The following is a 27,615-nucleotide window of genomic DNA, read 5'->3' on the forward strand; positions in this document are numbered from 1 at the left end:
TACAGCTGGAGAAGTTACTTTTATTCTTGCAGTTTTATACTAGGAAGTCAACATTTAATTTAATAAGCCATCATCCACAATTGATTAAAAATGTTTAATCCTTAAATTGTACATCAATATCCTATGACTCCAAATTTTATTTCTTACTCTCCTTCAAGTCTGAAGAAAATGATTAATTTGCTAAGTTCCACAGACAGTACAGTCCCACTGACATAACATTTAGTATGATGTCCTACTCTCGTATTAGAATTAAGGATAGCCAGTATCAAACTGGCCTGAAACCTGATTGTGTTCCTGGTTCAGAATACCTGTAGTAAATTTGTAAATCCACACCAAGACACAACATTAAACTAGGGTGTGTATATCTTATAAAAAACTTTTCACAGTAAAAATCAACGTTAAAATTTTACCAAATTCCAACATTATGGGTTTTGAATCCAATTAAGCTTTCAAAATGCCTGATTAGCTGTGAATTAATTATAAATAACTTCATGTAGTTTGCCCAGCATTTCAAAATGGTTATGGACTATAACGTTTAAAATGTCAAAGTATGCTATACATATTGCACTTTTCTGCTAGGCTGGGCTAGTATCTTCCATGGCAAGATCCTCAAACTATTGAGTAAAATATACTTTTAAATCAATATAGGTACTTGATTAATTTCCCTGAAATTATCAACATCATTACCAAAATCTTCCAGGATTTTGTAAGATTTGATTCCTTAAATACAGTTTTAAAGTTAAACTTATGGAGGGAAAAAACCCCTCATATATTGACTGTAAATTTTACGTCCTTTTTTGGTCCCTCAACGACCAAAGAGAATTTTAAACAAATTATGCTTCATGTTTCCTGGCTTAATAAAAAGCTACAATTTTTATTATCCAAATTAAGAAATATTATACTAATCAAAAGCTATTAATTTTGAAATGTCTATGTATGTCTGTCTGTAGGTCCCCTTAGAACCTTTCCAAACATTTATAATCAAGAGATTTTAATCAATTATGTACTAGAATCATATTAAAGAAAAACTTATTTTGCAAAAATAAAATCACTTTCCAATATGCTTGACAGAAACAAGCTATTCATTTTCATTTGTGTTCCACTGAAGACATTACTGAAATCTGTCCAATGGTTTATTTCCAAGTGGTCCACTACGGAATTCTTCGGAATGTTTTAAGATTGGCTGTAGCTAGAGTTCTGACTTCCATTTGGACCCTGCTCTCCTTCACTGTTCAAATGGGGAAGAAAAAGATTTTATACCAATTAAAAGATCCATTTTTACACCCTGATAAGCCTACTGACTTTTAAATTCATTATTCTGTGGCACAACTATACAAAATAAAGACATTCCTCATTATAAGACATGTGAAAAATTAAAATCCAGAAGACTAACATTTGGTTTTATGTTTTTATTCTTATATAACTTTGTGCCCTCACACATAACAAACATTCTGGAAGTTAGTGTCCATATATACTCAAAAACTGTAAACTAGGGTATGGGATTTCATTGTTATTACAGGTATCACTCAACATAGAGATTACAGCTTCTTCTAAACAAATTTCCTATAAAATTAAGTCTTACATAGAAAATCCTATTCCTACTATTTATGAAAAACAAGAAGTGTTCTTCAAAAAAACAAAAAATCAAAACTGTTGTCCAAAGGCACAATAAAATCATACATAAATATAGCAAACCTTTATAAGTCAGCAAGAAATATGGTAATTTCCTGGAAAATGCTGAATACTTAAAATAAAAATGCTGAATACTTAAAAATAACTAAAACTGAAAATACCAGTAACTTTGGCAATAGGATTATTGCCTTATCTTGTCCACCATCATCTTGCAGCTTCAGGCCCTGCCACTAGTGGAGAATCACTCAGGGAATTTCTGCAAAAAATGCATCCAAAGGTAGCTGTTTGAATGACTGCCTTAAACAGCTCCTTGAATAAAGTATTAACTTTTTCCAAATTGTAACATTAACTTATCAGTAGCAATCCATAAATCTATCTTGTTATATAACAATCATTTTTCTAAAGAAACAATTAAAATGGATGGCATTTCTTTATTTCCCTTCTGACTTTTTCTCCCTGCCCCAAATGAACTGATACACAGTGAGGGCGGAGAACCACTGAACTAAATGAATAGATCTTACTTAAAACACACACACACACACACACACACACACACACACCCCCCCAATAACAACAGCAAAAACCCGCTTAGCACAGGTGATTCATTATTAGCAAAAATATATTCTTATGTGCTATGGATCTTAGGGTCACTTTAAAACCAAAATTCTTTATCTTTACAATATCAGATCATTCACTGAAATTTTTGAAAATTGCTACTGAAATTTATAAAACAGGACAATAGCTGGCAGTGGAAAAAAAAATGGCACAGAGTCAAACTGACATGAAACTACTATAGTTCTGAATTCTGCCCTGAATTTCGGATGAACTTGCCTAATTCTGTCAGCTTTAAATTTATGGTATATGACCATATGTTGAGAGATACCTGTAATATACCTTCACTGCATTAGGAAAAGTTACTAATCAGATTAGCGATTTTTTTTAAATGAGACATTTTCAATCAAATCACAAATTTAAAAAATTAAATTAACATGGATCATGAAGTTTTGGAAGAAATGTTTTAAAAACTACAAAACAACATAATCTAAGAAAAATATGGTAAGTATGATATATAATTAAATGACATCAATAATTAAAGTCTACAAAGTACCTGTTTGGAGGTGGTTTTGGTTTCGGCATCTTACTAAGAATGGTTGCCATCTCTTTTCTCTCATCGAAATTCTTCCACTGCTCATATAGTTTTAAAATAACCCTGATTATTTCCAAAATCTAGAAGAAAATATTTGAGAAGTTCTCAGCGGCAAAAACAAGCAACATTTATTATATAAAGAACGCGCATCACTTACTACACAACCCTCAGAAAAGAGTAGTCTCTGTCCTTAAATCCTGATAAATTTGAAAGCAGTATTTTTCACCACAATGCTGTTTAGGATTTTCCTTCTAGCCTCTCATTTTTCAGCATGTGTGCATTGTCCATTCTTATCTATCTCTGCAGTTGATTTCCTTCCATCTGATGGTATCTTTTAAACGGAAACATACTAAGAATAAAGGTTCTAATCATGAGGGAATATACCATTATAGAGCACACTCCTCTAGTATAAATTATTTTAAACAACTTAATGGGGGGTAGTGCACAAAAGATGTTTTGATTCTCTGTTAACTACACATACATTAAGGTGTTCAAAAACTGGCAGCTACAAATTTGAAATAACTAGTTTCCAAATTAGCCGTTTTTTCCCACCTGAGTAGAACCTAACCTTAGGATTAATTTTAATGCATCTAACACTTGAGCACAGAAGCTAGAAACACAGCAAAAGCCACTTTGCCAGGAGATAGGCTATGTTACAGAAGTTCACAGTAGTATTCAGTGGTTACCAGGGAGCTTTTAAAATAATCCTGGGAATTAGAGGCTACTTTGCAACCAATCAAACCAAAAGTTTACCATTCTGTTTAATCCTAAACTGAAAAGAGATACATAGCTTAAATAATCAGTATTAACTCTTCCTACCAAACTTTTTTTTTTTTTTTTTTAGGACGGAGTCTTGCTCTGTTGCCCAGGCTCACATGCAGTGGCATGATCTAAGCTTACTGCAACCTCCGCCTCCCAGGTTCAAGCAATTCTGTCTTAGCCTCCCGAGTAGCTGGGAGTACAGGTGCATGCCACCACACCTGGCTAATTTTTGTATTTTTAGTAGAAATGCGGTTTCACCATATTGGTCAGGCTAGTCTTGAACTCCTGACCTCAGGTGATCCGCCCACCTAGGCCTCCCAAAGTGCTGGGATTACAGGCATGAACCACCACACCTAGCCCATGTTTCTTAATATTTTGTAACCAATAATCTTCTTAGCCTGGTGGACATCATAAGATTTTAGGCTCATGATAAGTACATACGACATTAATTTTTAAACATTCAAGTTTACATACAACTAAGGGAATTTTACAGAATACCTTTTCCATATCCACAGAAAGCTCAGCAAACCATTGCCTGGCATCTTTCTGCTGTACAACACAGGCTACATGTAGGCAAGCTGAAATGAAAATGAAAGACAACTATCTATGTTTAACTGCAAACACAGAATATGACCTAACAAAGATTTTTCACTAAAAAATTTCCTGTGTATTTTCCAACACTCTTTAAAAAAAATTAAACAGCTACATATGAGAGTTACCATTGACCACCTCAACAATGTAATCCGTGACAGAAAAAATTACTAGAGTAATTACATCAAGTTCTTGACATCTGGTCCTCGATGCGTGCTAGTCACGGTGCAGTTGCCTTGAGAGTCAGGCAAGTTAAAGAGGAAAAACATTCAATGAGGAGAATGGAAAAGGGAAGTTATCTCTGAGTAGTGTACAAAGTAGCAGTTAAACTGCACCCAGAAGTCAGTGCGACAAAACAAACAAAAATGTCAATTAATACACTAGGTTTTAACAATGTTGACTATATTTCCACATTTCAGTTAAAAGCAGTGTTGCCTCGTCTTTTTTCTTCCTTTTCATTATTAGCATATGATCAAGTTATGTGAAAGCTGGGCACATCCTTACAGAATTCAGTGTTGTAATCAAATAAAAGTTAGAAAAAAAATGTAATATACTGTATACAAAATTAGTTATATATGTTATATACAATATAAACTAACAAAAGAGAACAATCTACATCACAACTTTGCCTAAAACAATTTCTACTGAGCAGCCTGGATATCCTGAACTGACCCCAGCTTAAGTTATACTCCTTGGTCTGGTTATCCATATGTCTTTGCTAAGGATGACATTCTAGGCAAATAGCAACTCAAATGTGAACTGACACACTGGTTGCCCTAAGTCAAGCAAAGCTATGAGTAGGGCTTAAGTCAAGAAGGGGTTAAAAAACTAAAGGACTGAAATGATAAAAACAGGAAATTAAAATACAGTGGACAATGCTATTAACATGGGCATGCATAGAGTACACTGGAGATCGAGAAAGCATCCTAAACCCAGACTGAGGTGATGCCGAAAGGGTGGGGGAGGTCACTGAAGAGGAGATATCTAAGCCAAGTCTTAACAAAAAAAAAAAATAAGAGTGGGAGAAGAGAATAGTATGTATATCAATTGGGAGATGAATTCGGCTGGCTCCAGGTTTCTCAATCTTGGCACTACTGACATCTTAGGTTGAACAATTCTCTGATACTGTCTTGAATACTACAAGATGCTTGGCAGCATCCCTGGCTTCTACTCACTAGATGCCAGTAGCACCCTACCCTAGTTATGACAACTAAAACCAAACATTGCCAAAAGTCCCCTCAGGGCAAGATTATCCCCAGGTGAAACCACTAGCTTCACTCAACAGTTTGGAGGATAGATAGGCTCTCTGAGGGTGGGAGTGCTGTAGGCTAATAAGCCAGTTAGGAGACTGCTGTGGTAACATGGATAGAAATGAGATGACTATGAGATTACAGAAGGAACAATTGAGATGAAGGCACAAAATGTATTGGTAAACAACTACATGTGGGTATTGAGGGAGATGAAAGGGCCTAACTGCTGGGTTTCCAACTAAGGTATATAACTCGTGCTATTCACCAAGCTGGCAAAGACATTAAAAGGAGGAACATATTTTGGGGCAAAGTGATGAGCTCAATCCTCATCATGAGGCTGAGGTGCTGCTGGGATGCCAAGTGGAGCTATGTAAAAGGAAGTTGGATATAAAGAACTGAAAAGTGGCAAGATCTTGGCTAAATAAAGAAATTTAAATGTTTCAGCACATAAGTGATAGTAGAAGCCATGAATCTCATGGAAAGTACCCAAGAAGAAAACTGCAGGGATGGCAAAGATGTGACACATGTTGTTATCCCTTCCTTCCTTCCTACCTATAGAGATCCCAGTATTCGTACCCGCTGAACCCAGACACCACTTCAAAAATCCTTTCAAATCCAGTCCTTTCAGGGAGCTGCCAGTAATAGAGAAGTGTAAGTATAACCTATTTGTCAGCCCTGATGTAAGAAGGCCAAGAAACATCAACATTTAAGGAATAATTAACAACTGAACAAAGACAAACCAATGGAAAATAAGGGGAAAATCAAGAGGATGGAGTTATAAAAATCAATAGAAGGGGCTGGGCATGGTGGCTTATGCCTGTAATCCCAGCATTTTGAGAGGCCAAGGAGGGTGGATCACCTGAGGTCAGGAATTCAAGACCAGCCTGGCCAACATGGTGAAACCTCATCTCTACTAAAAATACAAAAATTAGCCAGGTATGGTGGTGCATACCTATAATCCTCCTGTAGCTACTCAGGAGGCTGAAGCAGAAGAATTGCTTGAATCCAGGAGGCAGAGGTTGCAGTGAGCTGAGATCACACCACTGCACTCCAGCCTGGGAGACAGCGAGACTCCATCTCAAAAAAAAAAAAAATCAACAGAAGGAAAAGGAACAAAATTAACAAGTGCCCAATATATAACAGGCATTATTTGGTGCTGTACAAGCTATCTCATTTAATTCTTCAAATGGCTCAGTGGAATTACTAGTATTCTCTCCATTTTACAATTAAGGAAACAAACACGGAAAGGTCAGATAATTTTCCCACAATTGTAAAGGAAGTAAAGTTTAAGCCTAGGACTATCTGACTGCACCCATTACAGCACTGCTTTCCACAGACAGTAGAATGAATGTATCTAACTTCTTCCTCCAGCCAAGCATTATGGACCACAGATGCTCCTTTACGCAACCTCTGAGTACTTGTTTGGGCTCAAGATATGAAAGGCCCAATTATTTTACATGCTACAACTAATATTAGCTGGCTTAATTCTGAACTTTTCCCTCTAAATAAACAAATATGTTCTATTCAGACACTGATTAAAACTATTTTGAATGGTTTAAAAAAAAAAACTTACCAAAAAAAGGGGGTGGGGGAATAATAATCCTGATTTGTGACAGTTGCAGTTCATATTATTGAAAGTTCACATGCAAGGATTAGTCTATTACTTCATGGAACATAAAAACACAAAGTACAACAGGGTGAAATTTAGTTTAGGATGACCTAAATAGGTTTATAACTAATTTAACTAATAAAGGCACACCATGCTTACATACCTAAAGCTATCATGAAAGGAGGATACAGTAGGCAAAGATCCGTTCTGTAGGTATCATTCACTATCCTCCTATAGAAATGTAAATCATATTATTACTGAAAGCAGAACTACCTCATCTGGTTGTACATTTCCTCCAGAGAGGGCCAGATTTCTCATCTTTGCACACATTTATTTCCTTTTATATTACTGAAGCACAGCTATAAAAGTGAAAACATCAAGGCAAAAGGATGGATACATGAATGTGATAACAAATAAGCACGTATCAATGAATAAAATTACAGCTAAATATATTTTAAATTTCAAAATCTCATAACAAATTATAAACACATTTTTCTAATTTTTGAAAAATCAAATTAGAGAAACAGAAATTATACAGTAAATTTATATGTATGTTGCATACTACCAAAAAGTATTCTGATTACTTTAAAGATAGCTTCAGTCTTAATTTTTATGTTAACAGTCTGTGTTTTGTATGTATAAAATTAAATTTTAATAGGTATATTTATGGAACAGATAATTTAGGATTGTTTTCATTTTGGCATTTACACCACTATAGTTATTAAAATTCAACAAGTGGTATTTTGCTCAACATAAAATATCTTGGGGCAATAGTTTAATGACTTTAAAAATACTGGACTTCATATTTCATTGTCAACCTTCCTATCTAATAACACGTTACACTATTAATAACTTCTGTTCTAATTACCATGCAAGGGGAAGCAACATGTCTTCTTGGCCCATGTCCTGCACATACTGGAGCAAAGGTCTATAAGGATGATACACTATCAAGCAACAATCCTAGAAACAGTTTAAAAAATGTGTATGTATAAAAAACAGATTTATTACAACACAAAAATGTTATCATTACCCAACTGATTTGTAATTGTGTATTTCAAAGTGAATTTCACTAACTCATGCTTGCTTCCCTTTTATTCTCTTAAGCAAGCAGTATGACAGCCCTAAACTCTACTATAATAGTGAAGGCAGTGCTCTCTCTGGAATATACCTTGATAAATCGGTTGGCAGTCAGTCAGCATCCATTCATTCCCTTAGAGACTCAAAGTGTCACATCTGCAACACACTGAAACCTCTTATTAGCCTATAAATCCATAATTCCCAACTGGAGGAGCAGAATTCTGCCAAAGACATAATCTATCTTTAAATAACACTGCACGCACACACAAATTGTGCACATAATTTACGGTGGTTTAATGTCCTGACTTGTCTGTTTGTAATCCTTTCATTATAGTTACTTACTATAGAACAGAAAAATTTTCTCATCCCTAAGTAGGATATACAAATTATTTTACAGGCATCAGAGAGACTCTAGATGCTAATATAAATAGGCTACCATGATTTCACCATCACATATCAGGTGGATGGTTTTAAAATGTACCTCCCTAAAATAATTTCTTTAAATAATTTCCAACTTCATTAAATTTTAAAAATGTTTTAATCTATTAATCACAGAAGATTTACTTACCATTAGTTCTAAAAGATAGAATTCACATTCTAATATCTGTTGAAAACAAAGATTATCAATGAAATGTTAATATGAAACCAAATTAGATAAGTCCATCCACTTAATCTAACATAAATTACAGACATTATAGTAATTATTAAAAATGTTTACTAAAAAGTTTTTAAAATCCAGACAATAAACATAGTTTATATTAAAATAAATATCTGCAATAAAAAATTACTATATTATACATGCAATTATGATTATAAAGATTGTAATCCTTGTAAGGAAAAGCCAGCTTCTCACAATCATTCTTATTACTCACTTTTATTTAAAATATCCTGTAAAACCATCAGATTTTCCAGTATACTTTCTAATACAATTATTTCTACTTAATTAAAAAAATGTAACTCAAAGAGAATAAACAAATCCCTTGCAAGGTGGAAAAAGGACATACCTATTAAAATGTCAATGAAAACTCACCTTATATTTCATATTGTTCCATTAGTTTTTAATCCCAGCTGAATAGTAGTATCACCTGGGAGCTTTTACACAGTACCAATGTTGGGAGCCCCAAGCCTGAAAATTCTGATTTTGTTGTTCTGGAAAGGATCCAACATCAGTATTATTTACAAGTTCCCAAGGTGATTTAATGAGCAGCCAGGGTTGATAATCACTACTATGAAGTATTTTTTTTAAATGGTAAAAGTTATTTAGCTTTAATTTAGAATAATGTCTGTATTTATGTAATATTTGAAACTGCCATTTCTAGGAAACTACTAAATTTAGTCTAATATAGTATAGAGCTAGTTTATATATAGCTTTGATAAGTGTTCTATTTTATACCATATACTTACATGATTCATCCTATAAGGAAATTCCTTTGGAAAGGCATATGAAAATCTAGTTTTTACTGCAGACAAAAAAAACAAAAAACAATTTAAACTGAGAAAATGGGAAATGAATTAACTCAAAATTCCTTTAACAGAGCAGAATATTAGAGGGTAGAACAAAATTATTTTCAGTAGGAATTCTTGGCAATACTTAGGGACGCAGATTTTTATTTATTTTCAGGGAAGGGGAAAGACTAGGTGGCAGGACACCCTACACAGCTTCAATTTTATATTTACTACCTTGAGAAAGGGTTCTGATGTTTAAAAAAGAAAAAGATCAGGAAAAAAAAATCACTGGCTTTTATATTTCTAAAATCTTTTTAGCTATAGAATGGTATTCTTCTGTTTTCCAGTGATTGCGCTTAGAAGGAACACGGGGGTTACATATGTGTTTACAATATATATAGTTGGTAAAACATATACATATAAAATATTGGGAGGATAGTATACCAAAAAAATGTTAACAGTGGTTATCTGTGAGACTTAAGAACTTTTTACCAATCTGCACTTTCTAAACTTTTTACAATGACCAGGTATTTATCAAAATATGTATTTTAATAAAAGCATTAATATATGTGCAAAGGTCTCTAGAGTTTTTTTAAACTCTAGAGTAACACATAAAGTTACTCAAAGTAGTAGTAGTAACACATAAAGTAGTACTCTATTATCTATTACTTTATTGGTTAGTCACTAAAGTACAAATGAAAAAACAATGTTAACCATCAATCCCCCATCTCTTTAAAATGGTGTGAGCATATACATATAAGTACTATTTGAGAAATTGTATTCAAGCCATTATGACACATTTAATTCAACCAAGTATTTACTGACAGGTCCTAAAAAATGTTTGGTGTCAGCTTCCATTTGCACAAAGCCCAAGTGATCTCACTGAAATTAAAAGAAATTCCATTTCTAGCCAGGCACGGTGGCTCATGCCTGTAATCCCAGCACTTTGGGAGGCCAAGGCAGGTGGATCACCTAAGGTCAGAAGTTCCAGACCAGCCTGGCCAACATGGTGAAACCCCCATCTCTACTAAAAATACAAAAATTAGCCAAGTGTAGTGGCATGCGCCTGTAGTCCCGGCTACTCAGGAGGCCGAGGCAGGAGAATCCCTTGAACTTGGGAGGTGGAGGGTACAGTGAGCTGAGAACACACCACTGCACTTCAGCCTGGGTGACAGAGTGAGACTCCATCTCAAAAAAAAAGAAAAGAAATTCCATTCCTTCTATGCAGTATATTTTCAAAAAGATTTGTTTTGCAAATTAAGTGCCCTACAGCTAATTTAGATGCGTAATATCTGCCAGGATTTGAAACCTAGAAAAATTTAAACTTGACATTAGTAAATTTATAATCTTTCCTTTCTTCTCTCCTTTATTTAAATTAAGACGTACCTATTAAGGTTTCTGAGTTTTACAAATCCTTGTGATGTAAAGTATATCAGCAAAACAGGTTCTTATATAATGGTAGACAATCAACAAAGTAAAATTACCTCTGTATATAAAACAAATCTACATCCCCATCCCCTGGACCTGGACACTAACACCTCTATTGAGAATATATTTACCTGATACTGTCACAACATATCTGTTACTCCACGCTAAAACTGCTCTGCATTTTTTTTCTATCTTTTAATCCTTTTCTTCCAACTTGGAGAAAAATGCCTCCCTCCTCTCTATTGTTTGTCTTACCACTTATACATTTGTTATCATCTATTCAATTGATAACTCCTACTATTTTTTTTCATCTTTAACCTTTCCTCCTTCAGTAAATCTTCCATCACATACTGATATGCTCAAACTTCCCTTGAAAAAAGCAAAACAAACTCTACCTCATTATATTCCTCTGCCTTTTATTTTTGTGGACTAAAAAACTGAGATCATGCACAGTTCTCTTATACCCACTGTTATAGACTTGCCAGCCTCCGGAACTGTGAGAAATAAATGTCTGTTGTGAAAGCCACCCAGTCTATGGTACTTTCTCATATTAGCCCAAGTGGACTAAGACATGCCTTCACCCAGCTTCCCCTACTACTAACATCTTACGTTAGTATGGTGCATTTGATACAATTACTGACCCAATATTGAAATGTTATTATTAACTAAACTCTGTACTTTGTTCAGATCTCCTTAGTTTGTACCAATGTCCTTTTTCTATCCTAGGGTCTCATCTAGGATACCACATTACATTTATTTGTCACGTTTCCTCAGACTGTTTGGCTGTGACTGTTTTCTAGCCTTTCCTTGTTTTTGATGACTTTGACAGTTTTTAGGAGTACCAGTCAAGTATTTTGTCGAATGCTCCTCTACTGGAATTTGTCTGATGTTTTTCTCATTAGACTAGAGAACATGGGTTTTTGACAGGAAGACCACAGAGATAAAGTACCATCTTCATCATATCACATCAAGGATACATGGTATTAATGTGATTTATCACTGTTGCTATTGACCTTGATCGCCTGGCTAAGGCAGTATTTGTCAGGTTTCCCCACTGTAAAGTTACTTTTCTCCTCCCTTTCCATATGTACACACTAGCAGGAAGTTAACATGTATAGCCAACACCTTACGAGTGGGAGTTATGCTCCCTCTACTTGAGGGCAGGGTAGCTACATATATTATTTGGAATTCTTCAGCATGGAAGACATGTCTCTTCTCCTTCATTTATTTATATCAGTATGGACTCATGGATATTTAGTTTATACTTTAAGTTATCACCCAATGCTATTTTTAAAATTTTGATGGTCAAATTATTTCAGTTTTGGTCAGTGGGAGCTCTCCTAATTGGCTCCTATATCCTTCTGACATATCCTCATCAATGTAGGTTTTTGTTTTTCTTGTTTGTTTTGAATACTTCTTTATTACTGGCATTATGAGATGGTCCAGGTCCATCTTGTGTATTTCTTCCCCAGTCCTAGAATCAGCCATTTCTCCAAGGAGCCCTGGTACCTTTTATTGGAGAATTTTATTAGAAACCGAGACATGGGTACTAGGTGAGCTCACCGCTACTGGGATGTCATTGCTTATAGACTCTTTCAGCTGAGAAAGCCAAGAAATACACACATTAACCCATTTATATACACATATCTATAAGTATTTCTATATGTAACCATCCATATTGTATTAAGGTACAGGAGTTCATGCTGTTTCCAGCCCTTTGTTTATCTGTAAATTCCCACTCCAACAATGAGAAACTCAGCTCTCAAGCATTTGCTATTGATTTACGTAATTGTTTAATTCCCATATACATGTATAACATTATCAGAATTGTTAACTTGTACACCCATGGGTAACAACTTTATCAACTAGAGTACAGTGCTTATGTGTAGTTCCTTTTGCCTTTACTCTTATACTCTAATCATTTCCAAAGCTACTTATGTCAACACCTTTCCCCCAATTCCTTTCACTGAAGTCGTTTCATATATTTGTAATATAGTTAGACTATTCCTTTCTCAGCACCTACTCACTTCTTAATTTCTTGCAATCTGGCTTCTACCTCTACCCCCACATTGTTAATAACACTATGCTCTCTCTCAAAGATCTGTTTTCTTCTTTGGTTCACATCTTTTTTTATGCAGCATAAGACATTGTGCAACTCTTTTATTTTTATTTTTATTTTTAGAGACAGAGTCTTACTCCGTTGCCCAGGCTGGAGTGCAGTGGCATAATCATAGCTTACTGCAACCTTGAACTCCTGGGCTCAGGCAACCCTCCCACTTCAGCCTAGTTGAGTAGACAGGACTACAGGTGAGTAGCTAGGACCACAGGTGTGTACCACCATGCCCAGTTAGTTTTTCTTTAATTTTTTGCAGAGTTGGAATCTTGCTATGTTGTCCAGGCTGGTCTTGAACTCCTGTTCTAAAGCAATCCTCCTGCTCCAGCCTCCCAAAGTGTTCAGATTATAGGCAGGAACCACCATGCCTGGCCTGTGCAACTCTTAAATGTTATCAAATTCCAAATTTCTACTGCTGGCCTCACATTTTTAAGAGGATGTTCTACTGACATATTTATGGTTACAATGTCAAAGATTAAATTTAATTCTTTTAAGAACTCACTTATTCTCTTTTTCGGTACCACCTACAGCTCCCCAATCCCCAGGCAAAAAACCTCAAAATACATTTCTGACTCTTCTTAAATCCCTTCCTTTTACAAGTCCTCCTGACTCTATTGCTCAAATCTGGCTCGTTTGTTCTTCTTGTTGGCTGCCAATATTAGTTTAAGCCTTCATTAGTGTTCACTGGGATGATTTCAGCAACTTAAAAATTATTTTTTCCACTTTAAACTTGTTAGGTTTTATTTCTCACAGCACCCTGTGGTAAGTGACGGCACTCAATACAGTTTGCAGTTTCACTGTATTTCAGAAGGTTTTTGTTTTTAAATTGTGTTAAGATACACAAAACTTTTGCAAAACTGAAACTCTGTACCCATTAAACAATCACTCCCTATACCACCCTTCCTCCAGCCCTATCATTCTACTTTCTACCTCTATTAATTTGACTACTCTTAAGTATTCCACGTAAGTGTAATCACACAATATGTCTTTTTGTTACTGGCTTATTTAACTTACCATAATGTCTGCAAGGTTCATCCATGTTGTGGGATGTAAATAACTTTAAAATTTGTCTAACTCTACCTGCCCTCTCCTCCAATTCATCTTACATAATTCTGTCAGATTTACCTTCCTAATGTAGAATGCCAGCATTACCCGCATGTGTAAAAATAAATAAAACTGGCCAGGCAGTGGCTCACGCCTGTAATCTCAGCACTTTGGGAGGCCTGAGGTGAGGAGTTTAAGACCAGCCTGGCCAAAATGGTGAAACCCCATCTCTACTAAAAATACAAAAATTAGCCCGGCGTGGTGGCACACACCTGTAATCCCAGCTACTAGGGAAGATAAGGCAGGAGAATCGCTTGAACGTGGGAGGCAGAGGTTGCAGTGAGCCAAGATCGTGCCACTGCACTCCAGACTGAGTGGCTAAGCGAGACTCTGTCTCAAATAACTAACTAACTAACTTTCATTACTGTCAATAGAACAAAGTGCAGATTCCTTCATTTAGCATTGAAGGCCTTCTATTAGCTGATATTAGTCAGGTAAGGATTTTTCCCCACTATTTCCTTACTCAACATACAGTTAATCTAACTCATGAGCTTTCCCTATTTGACTAAACTATTCAATATTCTTAGACTGTCTATCTCCTGCATTTCCCCAGTTCAACTTTCTGCACCAAATTCTACTTAATCCTTTCTGGATTCATGAAGCAACCTTTTCCCACCCAAAACATTCACAGCATTCTCTGTAATTCTCTTATACTATTTATTTCCTTCTGTATTAATATTTTTATGTGTCCGTCTTATTTTTTTTGTCCTTAAATTCCTTGTATTTTATCTTGGTACCAATGCCACTGCACTGGTACAGTGGTTTCCAGTGATAATGATGTTGTTGTCATTGAAGATGATGATGATAGCCCCTAAAGTTTACTGAGTATTGTGAACCAATATATGTCCCCCTCCAAAATTCATACGTTGAAGCCCTAACTCCTAGTACCTCAGAATTTGACTGTATTTGGAGAGAGGGCCTTTAAAGGGATAAGATTAAATGAGGACAGGCTGGACGCAGTGGCTCACACCTGTAATCCCAGCACTTTGGGAGGCTGAGGCTAGTGGATCACGACGTCAGGAGCTTGAGACTAGTCTGGCCAACATGGTGAAACCCGTCTCTACTAAAAAATACAAAAATGAGCTAGGCATGGTGGCACATGCCTGTAGTCCCAGCTACTCAGGAGGCTGAGGCAGGAGAGTTACTTGAACCCGGGAGGCGGAAGTTGAAGTGAGCCAAGATGGCACCAGTGTACTCCAGCCTGGGCAACAGAGCGAGGCTCTGTCTCAAAAAGAAAAGAAAAAAAAAGATTAAATGAGGACATAAGAGTAGGGCCTAATTCTGTGAGACTATTGTCCTCACATGAAGAAGATGGCAAACCAGGAGTGTGTGTGCTCCGAGAAAGATCCATGTGAGAATAACCAGACACCTTGATCTTGGATTTCCACACTCTAAAACTGTGAGAAAATACACTTCTGTTGTTTAAGCCACCTATTCTGTGGCATTTTGTTACAGCAGCCTCAGCAAAGTAACATACTAGGCAAGGCACTGTTCTAAAAGCTTTATAAATATTAACTCATTTGGTCCTCATAACAACCCAACAACACAGGAACGGGTTTGCACATAGATACTAATATCCACCCATAAGAATGACATAATAGTCATTAGAAAACAATATAATAAAACTAGAAAACATAATTTTTTGTTTACTCTTATAAGATAAAAAGCCACTGAGTTGATGTTTTTGGATTGATTATTACTATCCATTTTAACATTACAAGTATTATCTTTATAACTTTTTTTAAAAAAACCTTTTTTAGTTCGATTTTTTGCCAAATACACTAGACATAAAGGTATCCTCAGGAAATTTAATAAAGCCAACCAATCTCTCATATGTCTCATAAACTAAAAAAAAAAAAGAAAAAAAAAATTCTGTGTAATCTGGAGCTTTCTTTAGAATTACATCCTTAAAGCAGATATACTTTTTGCACTTACATACAGAAGTAGCAGCAGCAATCAATCTTGTATTTGAAACTACTCCAAATTCCTAAAGAAAGAAAAGCAGGTACATGTTAACCCAATGAATCTAAGGGTATCTGAACTCTATTCAAAACAGGATTTCCTTGCTCCCCTGTTTACATTCTGTTCACCTTCTACCCACTTGAGGCGTGAAGTACTTAAACCCCTAAATGTACAGGTTGATTACTGCTTATCTGACATGCTTAGGATCAGAAATTTTTCTGATTTAGGAATATTTTGCATTACACTGGTTGAGCATCCCTAATCTAAAAATCTGAAATCCAAAATGTTCCAATGAGCATTCCTTTGAATGTCCTGTTGGCGCTCAAAAAGTTTTAAATTTTGGAGCATTTAGGATTTTCAGATTAGGGATAGTCTGCCTGTATTACCTTTCCCCCAAATTGCTACAACTTAAGACAAATTTTAAAATAATTTTGTAATTTAATAACAATAAAAAGTACCAAATTAGAAACCAAATCTTAAGGTCACAGTGTCAGTTTTAGGACTTAAATTAGTTTCCAAGAAGATTATTTACATTCTATACTTAATTGCAAGAATACTAAGTATGTTTCCTATTCAATTCAACCTGTACTAACAGATACTTCATGCCATTTTATGATAAAACAGTCGCATCTGTGAATAAGATAAACCTTAATTAATAGACTTCCAAAGTCAGTTCCCGTTTCCTCTTTCAAATGAATAACCCCCATTGTGAAAATACTAAAACTTACTATGATCCACCTTATATATACTATTTCATCTATTGCCTAAGATTCCTAAAGCCTTCACTTCATTTTAAAATAAAAAAATCAAGAGTTGGTTTCTTATCCAACAAAAGGAGCTAAACTAAAAATCTATTTAAATACCTTCAGCCTACATCCTTATCCTGTGTAGGGGAAATGTATGTGTAGTAACATATTTGTTTTACATTTAAACCTCCAACTATAGTAACTGAAAAGAAAAAGTAAAAGCCTGAAACATGTTCTTAAATGAGATTTCTATACAATTTCCATAAAACTAGAGAAAATACAGAAAGATTTGGTCACAGAGATAAAAAATAATAATAATAATAATAATGCTACCACCAAATCTGAAAGACTACATTCTCTTTCTCAGGAATAATTTTTTTTTTTTTCCCAGATGGAATCTTGCTCTGTTGCCCAGGCTGGAGTACAGTGGCACAGTCTTGGCTCACTGCAACCTCCACCTCCTGGGTTCAAGCAATTCTCGTGCTTCAGCCTCCCTAGTAGCTGGGATTACAGGCATCTGCCACCACATCCGGCTAATTTTTGTATTTTTAGTAGAGACGGGGTTTTGCCACGTTGGTTAGGCTGGTCTCAAACTCCTGACCTCAGGTGATCCGCCCGCCTCAGCCTCCCAAAGTGCTGGGATTACAGGTGTGAGCCACTACACCCAGCCTAGGAATAATCCTTTATCCAAAACTCAAAGGGAAAACTTTCATTTGGTAAATCACATCACAGAGTTCTACTCAGTAAATCAAATAACAATATTTAACAAATAAGATAGATTAAAATCCTCAAATTAATCTACAAGATTAAATGTTTATAAAGATTTTTTGTCTTGGTCCGCCATACTGCCTGTGCTTAAGAGACTTAAAATTAAATTATTACCTAGTAATATTTAAATAAAATCAAATATTATGTAGTATTAGAATTATTAGAATCAGAAAACTCAATCCATAAGGACCTTTAATAGACACTTTCTTTTCCATTAAAGAACTTAACAAAAACAAAGCTGATTCTGCCTTCTTAAACTACCACTCACAATTAGAAAACATAAACTTCTAGAAAGCTTGTCTTAATATTATTTCTAACAGAGTCAATTGTCATTATTTAGGTAATAGTTGGGAAAGATGTCATGGATATTCTTAAATCATGGCTAAAACAAAACTAAATCAAAGTAGGTACCAAAAGGAATATAAACTTACTAGGTAAAAATCACATTCAGTATTCAAGAATACAATTCTAAGAATACAACTCTAAGACATTATCCAAAAATAGAAACATAATGCAAAGATTTCACACCACCAAAGACTACATTAATTATTTATGAAAAACAGCCAATATCTGCTATTATTTTCTGGACTTTAGCTAAGCTTTTTCGAAAATACTACAAAAGTTAAAAAACTGAACAGAAATTCAGTCTCTGCTGCAGGTTCCTATCTATCTTCTCTCCCTCACCTAATTTCTCTACGCTCATAACCTCAACTTTTACTTGTTAGAATCTATATAGCTATAGCTTCCCCTAATCCTTGCCTTCCTTCTGGCTTGGTAGGCAGCCAATCATCAGGATGATGGGAGGGAAGACAGGAGAAGATAAGCATATGGGTGAGAAGCATAAGGGACATTCTCAGGTTATGGTAGGCAAGCTGTGGTACTTACTGAATACTACTCAGTGCCAAACAATAAATGTCTCAAAGGCAGCAGAGGAAAGTAGTTAAGAACACAGGATTGCTAAGGAGACTCCCATGGTTCAAACATGGGCTCTGACACTTACTAGCTGTATAATCTTAAGCAAGTTCTTCATCTCTCTCTGTCTCAGTTTCCTCATTTATAAAATGGGACTACTACTAGTATGCATTCCAGTTTGTTAGGAAGATTAAGTCAGTTGGTACACAGTAAGTGCTATATGTGTCTGTTAAGTGAATATATAAGGATATGTATATATTTCTTTGATTTTGTACAATTTTAGTATTTTGCATACATTACCATTTATTAATTTGACACAGGCAATGTGAAAACTGGGGCAGATTAACCAACATACATTGACTATACTTTGATGAAGAACAGAAAATTGTTTTATACCTCTACTTTGGATGCCAAAAACACACATGTAGGAGCCATTAATACAGGATCTATACTTTTCAGAGAATACCTAAAATATGATAAAACAAAGTTAAATATCATTCATATAGAAAACACACTGGGAAAAAAATCAAGATAACTCTATGGCAGACACATGATTCATTTACACTGTGCTAAGGTTCATCAACATTAGATAAGAGTTCAAATAAATAAAATAAAATAAAATAAAAATAATCCTACCTGGCATAGAATCTCTTGAAATATACCGTAGCAGTGGCAATAACTTGTTGTCTTAATTTAAGATGTTCACCTAATGCTTGGATAACTAAAAGGTAAATAATGAAATTTTAAATGTATCTTCTGGTATCATTATAATATTAACATTGAACAGTAACTTCCAATTGATTAAATCATAATTATGTTCATTTTTAACAAAGGGAAAAACCTACACATGCTCTATGTGAGTCACAGTGGTCTAACACTAGGATTTGCAAATGTGTTAAGAAAATATATAGGTATGCATAAACAACAACAAAACAATAACAAAACAGAAATTGCCCCACAGCAAAAAATTATTCATCCATTAAGGAAGTTGAATAAGGATTTCCCCTCTATCTTCTAAATATTTTAAATGCTTTTCATATTATCTTTAAAATAAATATAAAAAGAAAATATTAGACACCTATGAAACTTGTTAATACTACCACTTTTTTGTTGTTTTGAGACAGAGTCTCGTTCTGTCGCCCAGGCTGGAATGCAGTAGTGCGATCTTGGCTCACTACAATCTCCATCTCCCAGGTTCAAGTGATTCTTGTGTACCACATCCAGCTAATTTTTGTATTTTTAGTAGAGAGGGGATTTCACCATGTTGGCCAGGCTCATCTAACTCCTGGCCTCAAGTGATCCACCCACCTCTGCCTCCCAAAGTGCTAAGATTACCACACTTAGCTTTACACGGCTCACCAAAAAAAAAAAAAAAAAAAAAAATTCAAAATAAACCTCAAAAAAAAAAAAAAAAAAAAAAAACCAGAGAGATAAGTTTACAAAATAGTGAACTGAAAGTTAAAAAAATTATGTGACAAACCTACTACATGTCAGAGTAAAGATATATCCCTAATCTTCTTCCCTTCAAAGCAAAGTTCTAAGAGAAATGACCACTACAGGATGCCAATCCAAAGAATCATTTATCCTCAAAGTACTTTGCTTTAGCCAACCTTGAACTGGGTCTAATAATTATTACAAAGCCTTAGGGAGATTAGGTAACACTTCTAAATTGTCTTAAGTGCCTGTAATATGTAAAATTCACACAAAAAACTTTATTTGGATCACTAAAAAGAAACAGAAATGAATACGTTGTAAAAAGAACACCTGTATAAATAAAAATATTAGGTATGCACTAAAACAGTTTACAAATTACCACACAAAAACATTTTAATTCAGAGGTAACCAACTATACAATCTCAAACAATTTTTTAAAAAGTTTACCATTTGTAAAAAATATTTGTAACTTCCAATATTCTTCCTCTGAGAGAAACTTTAAATCCTTTTGGCGCTCCTTCAACAGATCTTGTTTATCCAAAATCCATTGCAAACTAGAAAAGACATGTTACAGAAAATCAACAAGCAAGGTCAGGGAAAACACTCTAAGATTGAACACATTGTTCATATTCTGAAAAGTACAAAGAGCAAAACGTAACCTTAAAGACAATTATTTCTCACATTTCTTGAAATGTGACTAATAATTATCTCACTAATAAATGTAAATATGTCCTGAAAAAAATTCTGCTCTAATCTTTTCCTTCTTCCTCCTTAGTCTGTTACCAGCTTGTATTTCCCTGATTCTGACTCTGATATCAAGATATGTCTTACAATCTGTGATGCCTTCGTGTTATAATTGGCAGCATGTTTATTCTTTCTTAGTGATATAAGATAACGGTGGAATTATTTGGCACCAATTGATGGTGGCTTAGATTTGAGGAAGTATATAGTTTTTCAGCTGTTCATGGGTAACTATGGCATTTAATTTCCTTACTTCACAAATCTAATTATATTAAAAACTGCCTCAGAATGTGTTACACTGATAGCCTCCTCCTCTTGCCTAGTCAAGTGTGCTATTTTTAACCAGAGATATGAAATTGACATGACTCAAAGAAAAAACGATCTTGAAGCTGTGTTTGTCATTCAATATGTATTCCAAGTCTTATGTCAATTAACTTGTTGTTCAGCAGTCTTTCATACAGCTTTATGGATGGATCATTATTTAGCCAATCTCTACTGATGGAAATATAGGTTATCATTTTTCACCCATATTTTCTAATACCCTTAAGGGCTTTTTTCCTTCAATTTATGATCCATCTGGAATTTATTTTGGTACAAAGTAGGGATCCAGCTAAAATTTTGTCAAATGCTTATCCAAATGCGCTGAGGTATTTCCTGATTTATAATTCTATCATTATACTTGGATCTTCTTTATAATTTCCTATTTTTTCTTGTTCATATGCTGTGCTATTTTAAAACACAGAAAATTAAGTAATTAATAGCTGGTATAAAAAAATACTGCCTTGCTACTATTTCCTGAATGATATGCTTCTTAATGAATATCTTTGTAATTCTCCTTGCATATTTGATTAATAATATATTTGAAATAACTTCCCAGAAGTAGGATTAGTGTTGCTGGTAATTTATTGATACACATTGTCAGTTTACCCTCCAAAAACATTATACCAATTTCCATTGTATTAACAGTTCATGAGTGAATCTTACAATATTTAATCCTGGCCGGGCATGGTGGCTCATGCCCGTAATTCCAGCACTCTGGGAGGCCGAGGTGGGCCGATCACCTGAGGTCAGGAGTTTGAGACCAGCCTGACCGATATGGTGAAACTCTGTCTCTACTAACATTACAAAAATTAGCTGGACGTGGTGGCGTGTGCCTGTAGTCCCAGCTACTTGGGAGGCTGAGACAGGAGAATTGCTTGAACCCGGGAGGTGGAAGCTACAGTGAGATGAGATCATACCACTGCACTCCAGCCTGGTGGACAGAGACTCTGTCTCAAAAAAAAAAAAAAAAAAAAAAAAAAAAATTAATCCTATGGGTTACTGCCACTTTTAAATATTTTGCAACTTAAAGGCAAAGTAGTACGTCACTGTTTCTTTTCCCTGTAGTTTACTTTTGAGGTTAAACATCTTTCTATGTCTTTATTGGTCATATACAGTTCTTCTTTTGTACAATGTTAATTCTAATATGACCATTTTTCTAATGGTATTACCGATTTTTTTAATGATTAAGATTCTTCTCATCTAAAATTTGTACAGTATGAATAATAAATCACTTGTTTGACAAATAAATGCAAAATTTCTCCCAAGTTTAAATATCTCTCAGTATTTAATTATTTGTAATACAGAAATCTGAATCACTTACTTAAATCTATCTTTTACTTTCATGTTTGTCAGGCATAGCAAGGTCTTTCCTGATTCAAAATGATAAACAATTCACCCATATTTTCTAATACCCTTAAGGGCTTTTTTCCTTCAATTTATGATCCATCTGGAATTTATTTTGGTACAAAGTATAAAGTTGGGATCCAGCTAAATATTTTGTCAAATGCTTATCCAAATGCGCTAAGTTATCTTCTGATTTATAATTCTATCACTATACTTGGATCTTCTTTATAATTTCCTATGTTTTTCTTGTTCATATGCTGTGCTAGTTTAAAACACAGAAAATTAAGTAATGAATATCTGGTATGAAAAATACTTCCTTGCTACTATTCTCCTGAAAATTTCTGACATTTTATCACAATTATTATTCTAAGACCCAAACTTAAGAAGCATTATGTCAAGTCCTAAAAAAGAATATCCATTCAAATTTTGTGATTGCATTACATTTAAAGATCAATATAGGGAGAAATGACATCTTACCAAGAATTCAAACTTTATTAAAATCTGTATGTGCCACTATGGACTTTTAAAGTTTTCTTCCTACAGGTTCTGTATATTTCTTTATATTTTTCCCTCTGTATTTTATATTTTCTGTTGCTAATGTAAATTATACTTCCCTATCCATTTTTAAAAAGCTTTTATTTTTGTATTTTATAACTGGTCACCTTATTAAACCTTTATTATTTCTAATAACTTCTCAATTAACTGAGTTTTCTCATTAATTTTATTTCCACGTATTGATAATTTTGTCATTGTTTTGTCATTCTTTCTATATCTCCTTTGTATCAATTGTATTCACTAGTATACTGGTAAAATCTTAAATAGGCACCCTAATTATCCCAATGTTTTACCACTGCTGATGCTTTGATATGTTTTTCATGTTAAGGAAGCATCCTGTTTCTGTTTTAGTAAGAGCTTTAGTCAAGGATAAATGTTGAATTGCATTAGTTTTTTAATACCTTCACTGCTTCATTGACTATATTTCTATAATAAAATCCACTGTCACGTTTTATACTTTCAATGTAATGTTAGACTGTATTTGGTAATAATTCATTTACAATGTTTGCATCAGTATTCAAAAGTGAGACTGTTTTTAGTGTTCCCTTTGCTAGATTTTTCTGTAAGTGTTATCATGGCTTTGTAAAGGAAAGCTTTTCTTCTTTCTGTATGAAATGGAACAATTTCAAAAGGAGATTCTCTTGAAAGATGGAAAGTATTTACCCATGAAACAAGGCATAGCTCTTGGGTAATACTCTTAACTTGCTTTGGCTTTCAAATTTAAAACCCTGGAGATAACCCAAAAGTACCCTTGGGTTTACTTTTCTCATTCCTAATTTTGTATTTTTGTATCATTCCTTTTTCCCCTGATTTAACTAGCAGTAGTTTCGTCTACTGTTTTTGTTTACTCTAAGAATGATCTTTTATAATTTTTTTCCTTTTAATATATTAGCATCAGTGTTATCTATTTTAAGATCTTCTTCCTGTTTCTTTAGGCTTATTTCATGTTTCCTTCTTAGTATTATTAAATAGAATATTTCTATTATCTCTCAATTATTCAGGATATTGATTTTCTAATACATTCAAGCTTTGGTTACATTCCATATATGGTAATATTATGATGTTATTTTATAGATATTAAGTAACTGTATTTTCAGTTTCCTTTTTCACACAATAAAGTATCCACAGTTAGTTTTGTAGTTTTTATTTTTGTTACTCCTTCATTAATGCATTCAATCAACCCAGCAAATACTTAGTCCCCTTCTAGTTCATTTTGGTCACAGACTGTGTTTTGTTCTACTTCAACTACATTGTGGTTTGCTAATTAATTTCATCCCCAGAGTCATTTTATGTTTTTAAAAAGATAAATTTCATAAATTTCACAAACATTTTATGAATTTTCCTCAGAGCTGTGTATGCAGGATAAACTAAAAAAATTTATAAATACTGCATTTCATCAAATTTAAGATTACATCTAGGATTCATCATTATTTCATATGCTATGAAAGAAACTGCCGTGCTCATTTCAAAGATGTTAAAGTGTGAAAATATGCATCTTAGAAGCATGAAATATAGCATATTTAATGTCAATTGCCCTCTTTCACCAAATTCAGCTAAAACAATGGCCTTTCATAATCTTTTCGTTTGTTTTTCCAGAATTGTCTTGTCTTCCATACTTGTTACCTTTTCCAGATAAGAAACTCTATGACTGCTCAAGGGATCTGAGCAAGGCAAAGTGATCCCTTCTTTTAGGAGTATTTGAATTGGGAGAATAGTTTCAAAGAAGTACACTTAACTTTGTAATAATTTTATATTTGAAAAGTGAAAAAATGTTTTTATAATGCTATGAATAAATGAAAGCATAATGAGAACACCATTGAAAAAAGGTAGGAGCTTTTTTTTAAGTTGAAAAACTGACAAATCAACAGTCAGCTACTTGTCAATTCTCTCAGCTTCTTTCAAAGTTTATCAGAATCTCTCTTCTCCACTACCTAAATTTTTTTTTTCAGGAGCTCTAACTCCAATACCTAAACTTTCGATACTTTAATTTTGCCCAAGTAATATTTCAGTGTGTGAAAACAATGCAACATATATATAATACACACACACATATATATATACACACACATACACATATGATCAGTTGTAAAGCCTCTTTAACATGTCATCTCCACAGAATCACTTTATAGCAAGAGGAAAACCTGCTTTTCCTTAAATAGGTTACCGAGTTCATTGTTTCTTTTTTCTCCTTGCAAAGGGCTAAAAAATGAACATCAGGAACAGATCCTATTCACAGAATCGAAATTTAAATTACTTACTAATGCTTTCTTAGCATAAAAAATTATACTAAGATACCTTCTTTGTCAAGTTCTGTTCATCTTTCAACTATACAGTGGAAAGCCTACTCAATGTTCAATTAACCCCATCACGCACCTTCCTGTCTGCTTAAACAAATGTATTTAGAGATAAATGTTTTTAATATTATTCTAGCTCTCACATAGTCACTGACAGAAACAAGAACTTATTCATGAAAAAGGTTAAATAGAGAAACAAAATCACTGGGAAAATACGCCTTTAAAACAAAATATAAGGCACAGGCTAATGAAATGGGTAAGTTTAGAGAGCAACTGCCCTATACCTTATCAATATAAAACTCCATCTAGACATAAAGTACTGGCAAGAAGAGGTTAGTAGGCAGAAACAAGCCAAACTCTCTCCTCTCCTCAGAATATTAAATCCACTCAAGATATACAGTGAATGACAAAAGACCACGACGCCGATCACCCGAAGAAATCCCAAGCAAAAGCACGCCACAACTGTCCTGAACAGGTAGCCTCACAGTCTTGAGCTGAGTCACACTTCCCGTACCTGTGCCCACTCTATCCGACCCCCCGCGGCCTACTTAAACTAAAAATCCGAAATTAAACTCTGAAACGTTCCTTCCTGGGAGACTAAACTCTCTCCCACCCCTCCCCCTCACAGATCCTTCCCTCCCCGAAACGGGCTGGGGGCGGGGAGGGGAGTCGCCTCAGAAAAGAGCATCTTGCTTCTGGCTGCTGCCGTCTCCCCTGAGGACCCCGGCACTCGGAACTGAGCCGGGATCCAGGCCCAAGGGAGTCGCAGGCCCCATCCTCACAGCCCCCCAAAAACCGGCCCCAGGTGAGAAGACGTAAGATCACTTACTAGTGGGAGCTCTGCCAAAAGTTCCCTGCCATGGAACACAGCTTGCCCTGATAAAAAAGCACCAGCCGGCGGAGCGGCCCGCGGAGCGACCATAGACCCAGCCCGTCCGGTAACCGCGCTCCTCGATCAAATCAGCTCGGCTCGACTCCGCTCCGCGGCGGCGACGGCGAAAGGAAGAGGATGGCCCCCTAGTCTCCTTCACGCCGGCCGACAACACTCAACTGTGCAAACCCGTTCCTATCGACAAAAGTTCCGGCCCGCGGTAGCGGAGGGAGCCGGCGGGGAGGTGCTGACCTGTGGGGGCGCTGAGATAGAAGGGAACTAGTGCTCACGAGTGCTCACGGCGGTTGGAAGACTCTCGCGAGAGCGTCTTGCCGGTTCTGGCCGGGGGCCCACGGCGCTCGGTCTCCTGTCCTCAGCACTGGAGTTGCTGAGTAGGGGTCTAACCTGGGCGAAGTAGCTGAGTTCCGGGGTTCTGTTATTACCTCTTCCAGGACTTCAAAAACAGAACAATGGCATTGTAATCAAATATAAGATTTTGTGACTTATTTTACCTGTGATTGGAAAGAGAAATAAATGAAGATGACTTTGTTCTCACGGATCAAGTTTTTTTTGTTGTTGTTTTTGTTTTTTGTTTTTTTTACCTTGCTCTGTCGTCCAGGCTGGAGTGCAGTGGCGCGATCCCGGCTCACTGCAAGCTCCGCCTCCAGGAGTTCGAGCGATTCTCCTGCCTCAGCCTCCTTCCCGAGTAGCTGGGACTACAGGCGCGCACCACCACGCCCGGCTAATTTTTGTATTTTTAGTAGAGATAGGGTTTCACCATGTTGGCCAGGATAGTCTCAAACTCCTGACCTCGTGATCCGCCCGCCTCGACCTCCCAAAGTGCTGCGATTACAGGCGTGAGCTACCGCGCACGGCCTATTTTTTACTTTTGAGACAGAGTCTGGGTCTGTCACCCAGGATGGAGTGCAGTGGCACAATCTTGGCTCACAGCAACCTCTGCCTTTCGAGTTCAAGTGATTCTGCTGCCTCAGCCTCCCAGGTGGCAGGGATTACGGGGATTACAGGCGCGTGCCACCACGTCCATCTAATCTTTGTATTTTTAGTAGAGAGGGGATTTCGCCAGGCTGGTCTGGAACTCCTGACCTCAGGTGATCCATTCGCCTCAGCCTCACAAAATGCTGGAATTAACAGGCGTGTGAGCTACCAGGCCCGGCCTGGATCAAGCGATTTCTTTCTTTTTCTTTTCTTTCTTTCTTTCTTTTTTTTTTCTTTTTCTTTTTCTTTTCTTTTTTTTTTTTTTTTTGAGACAGACTCTTGCTCTGTCACCCAGGCTGGAGTGCGGTGGCGCTATCTAGGCTTACTGCAACCTCTGCCTCCCAGGTTCAAAAGATTCTCCTGCCTCAGCCTCCCAAGTAGCTGGGACTACAGTCGCGCACCACCACGCCCAGCTAATTTTTGTATTTTTAGTAGAGGCGGGGTTTCACCATGTTGGTCAGGATGGTCTGGATCTCCTGACCTCGTCATCCGCCCACCTCTGCCTCCCAAAG

General features: G+C 35.7%; 1 protein-coding gene across 2 annotated transcripts; it reads right to left on the reverse strand.

Moving 5' to 3' along the window:
- Positions 1 to 26,661, reverse strand: CCNC (cyclin C). 2 transcript variants are annotated; one of them, XM_031667319.1, is made up of 13 exons: positions 26,066 to 26,661; positions 20,429 to 20,535; positions 19,184 to 19,268; positions 18,944 to 19,013; positions 16,095 to 16,146; positions 9,473 to 9,528; positions 8,637 to 8,672; positions 7,860 to 7,951; positions 7,155 to 7,222; positions 4,040 to 4,119; positions 2,741 to 2,859; positions 1,794 to 1,888; positions 1 to 1,228 (listed from the first exon to the last, which is right to left on the reverse strand). In XM_031667319.1, exons 1-12 carry the CDS (start codon positions 26,095 to 26,097, stop codon positions 1,837 to 1,839), a joined length of 849 nt encoding a protein of 282 aa, XP_031523179.1. In that variant the 5' UTR covers positions 26,098 to 26,661; the 3' UTR covers positions 1 to 1,228; positions 1,794 to 1,836. The 2 variants fall into 2 exon arrangements, with proteins under 2 accessions (XP_031523179.1, XP_031523178.1); XM_031667318.1 differs by lacking the exon at positions 1,794 to 1,888.
- Between the last annotated feature and the right edge of the window lie 954 nt (positions 26,662 to 27,615).

This window comes from Papio anubis, chromosome 6 (genome assembly GCF_008728515.1).
Source record: "Papio anubis isolate 15944 chromosome 6, Panubis1.0, whole genome shotgun sequence".
Classification (NCBI taxonomy): domain Eukaryota; kingdom Metazoa; phylum Chordata; class Mammalia; order Primates; family Cercopithecidae; genus Papio; species Papio anubis.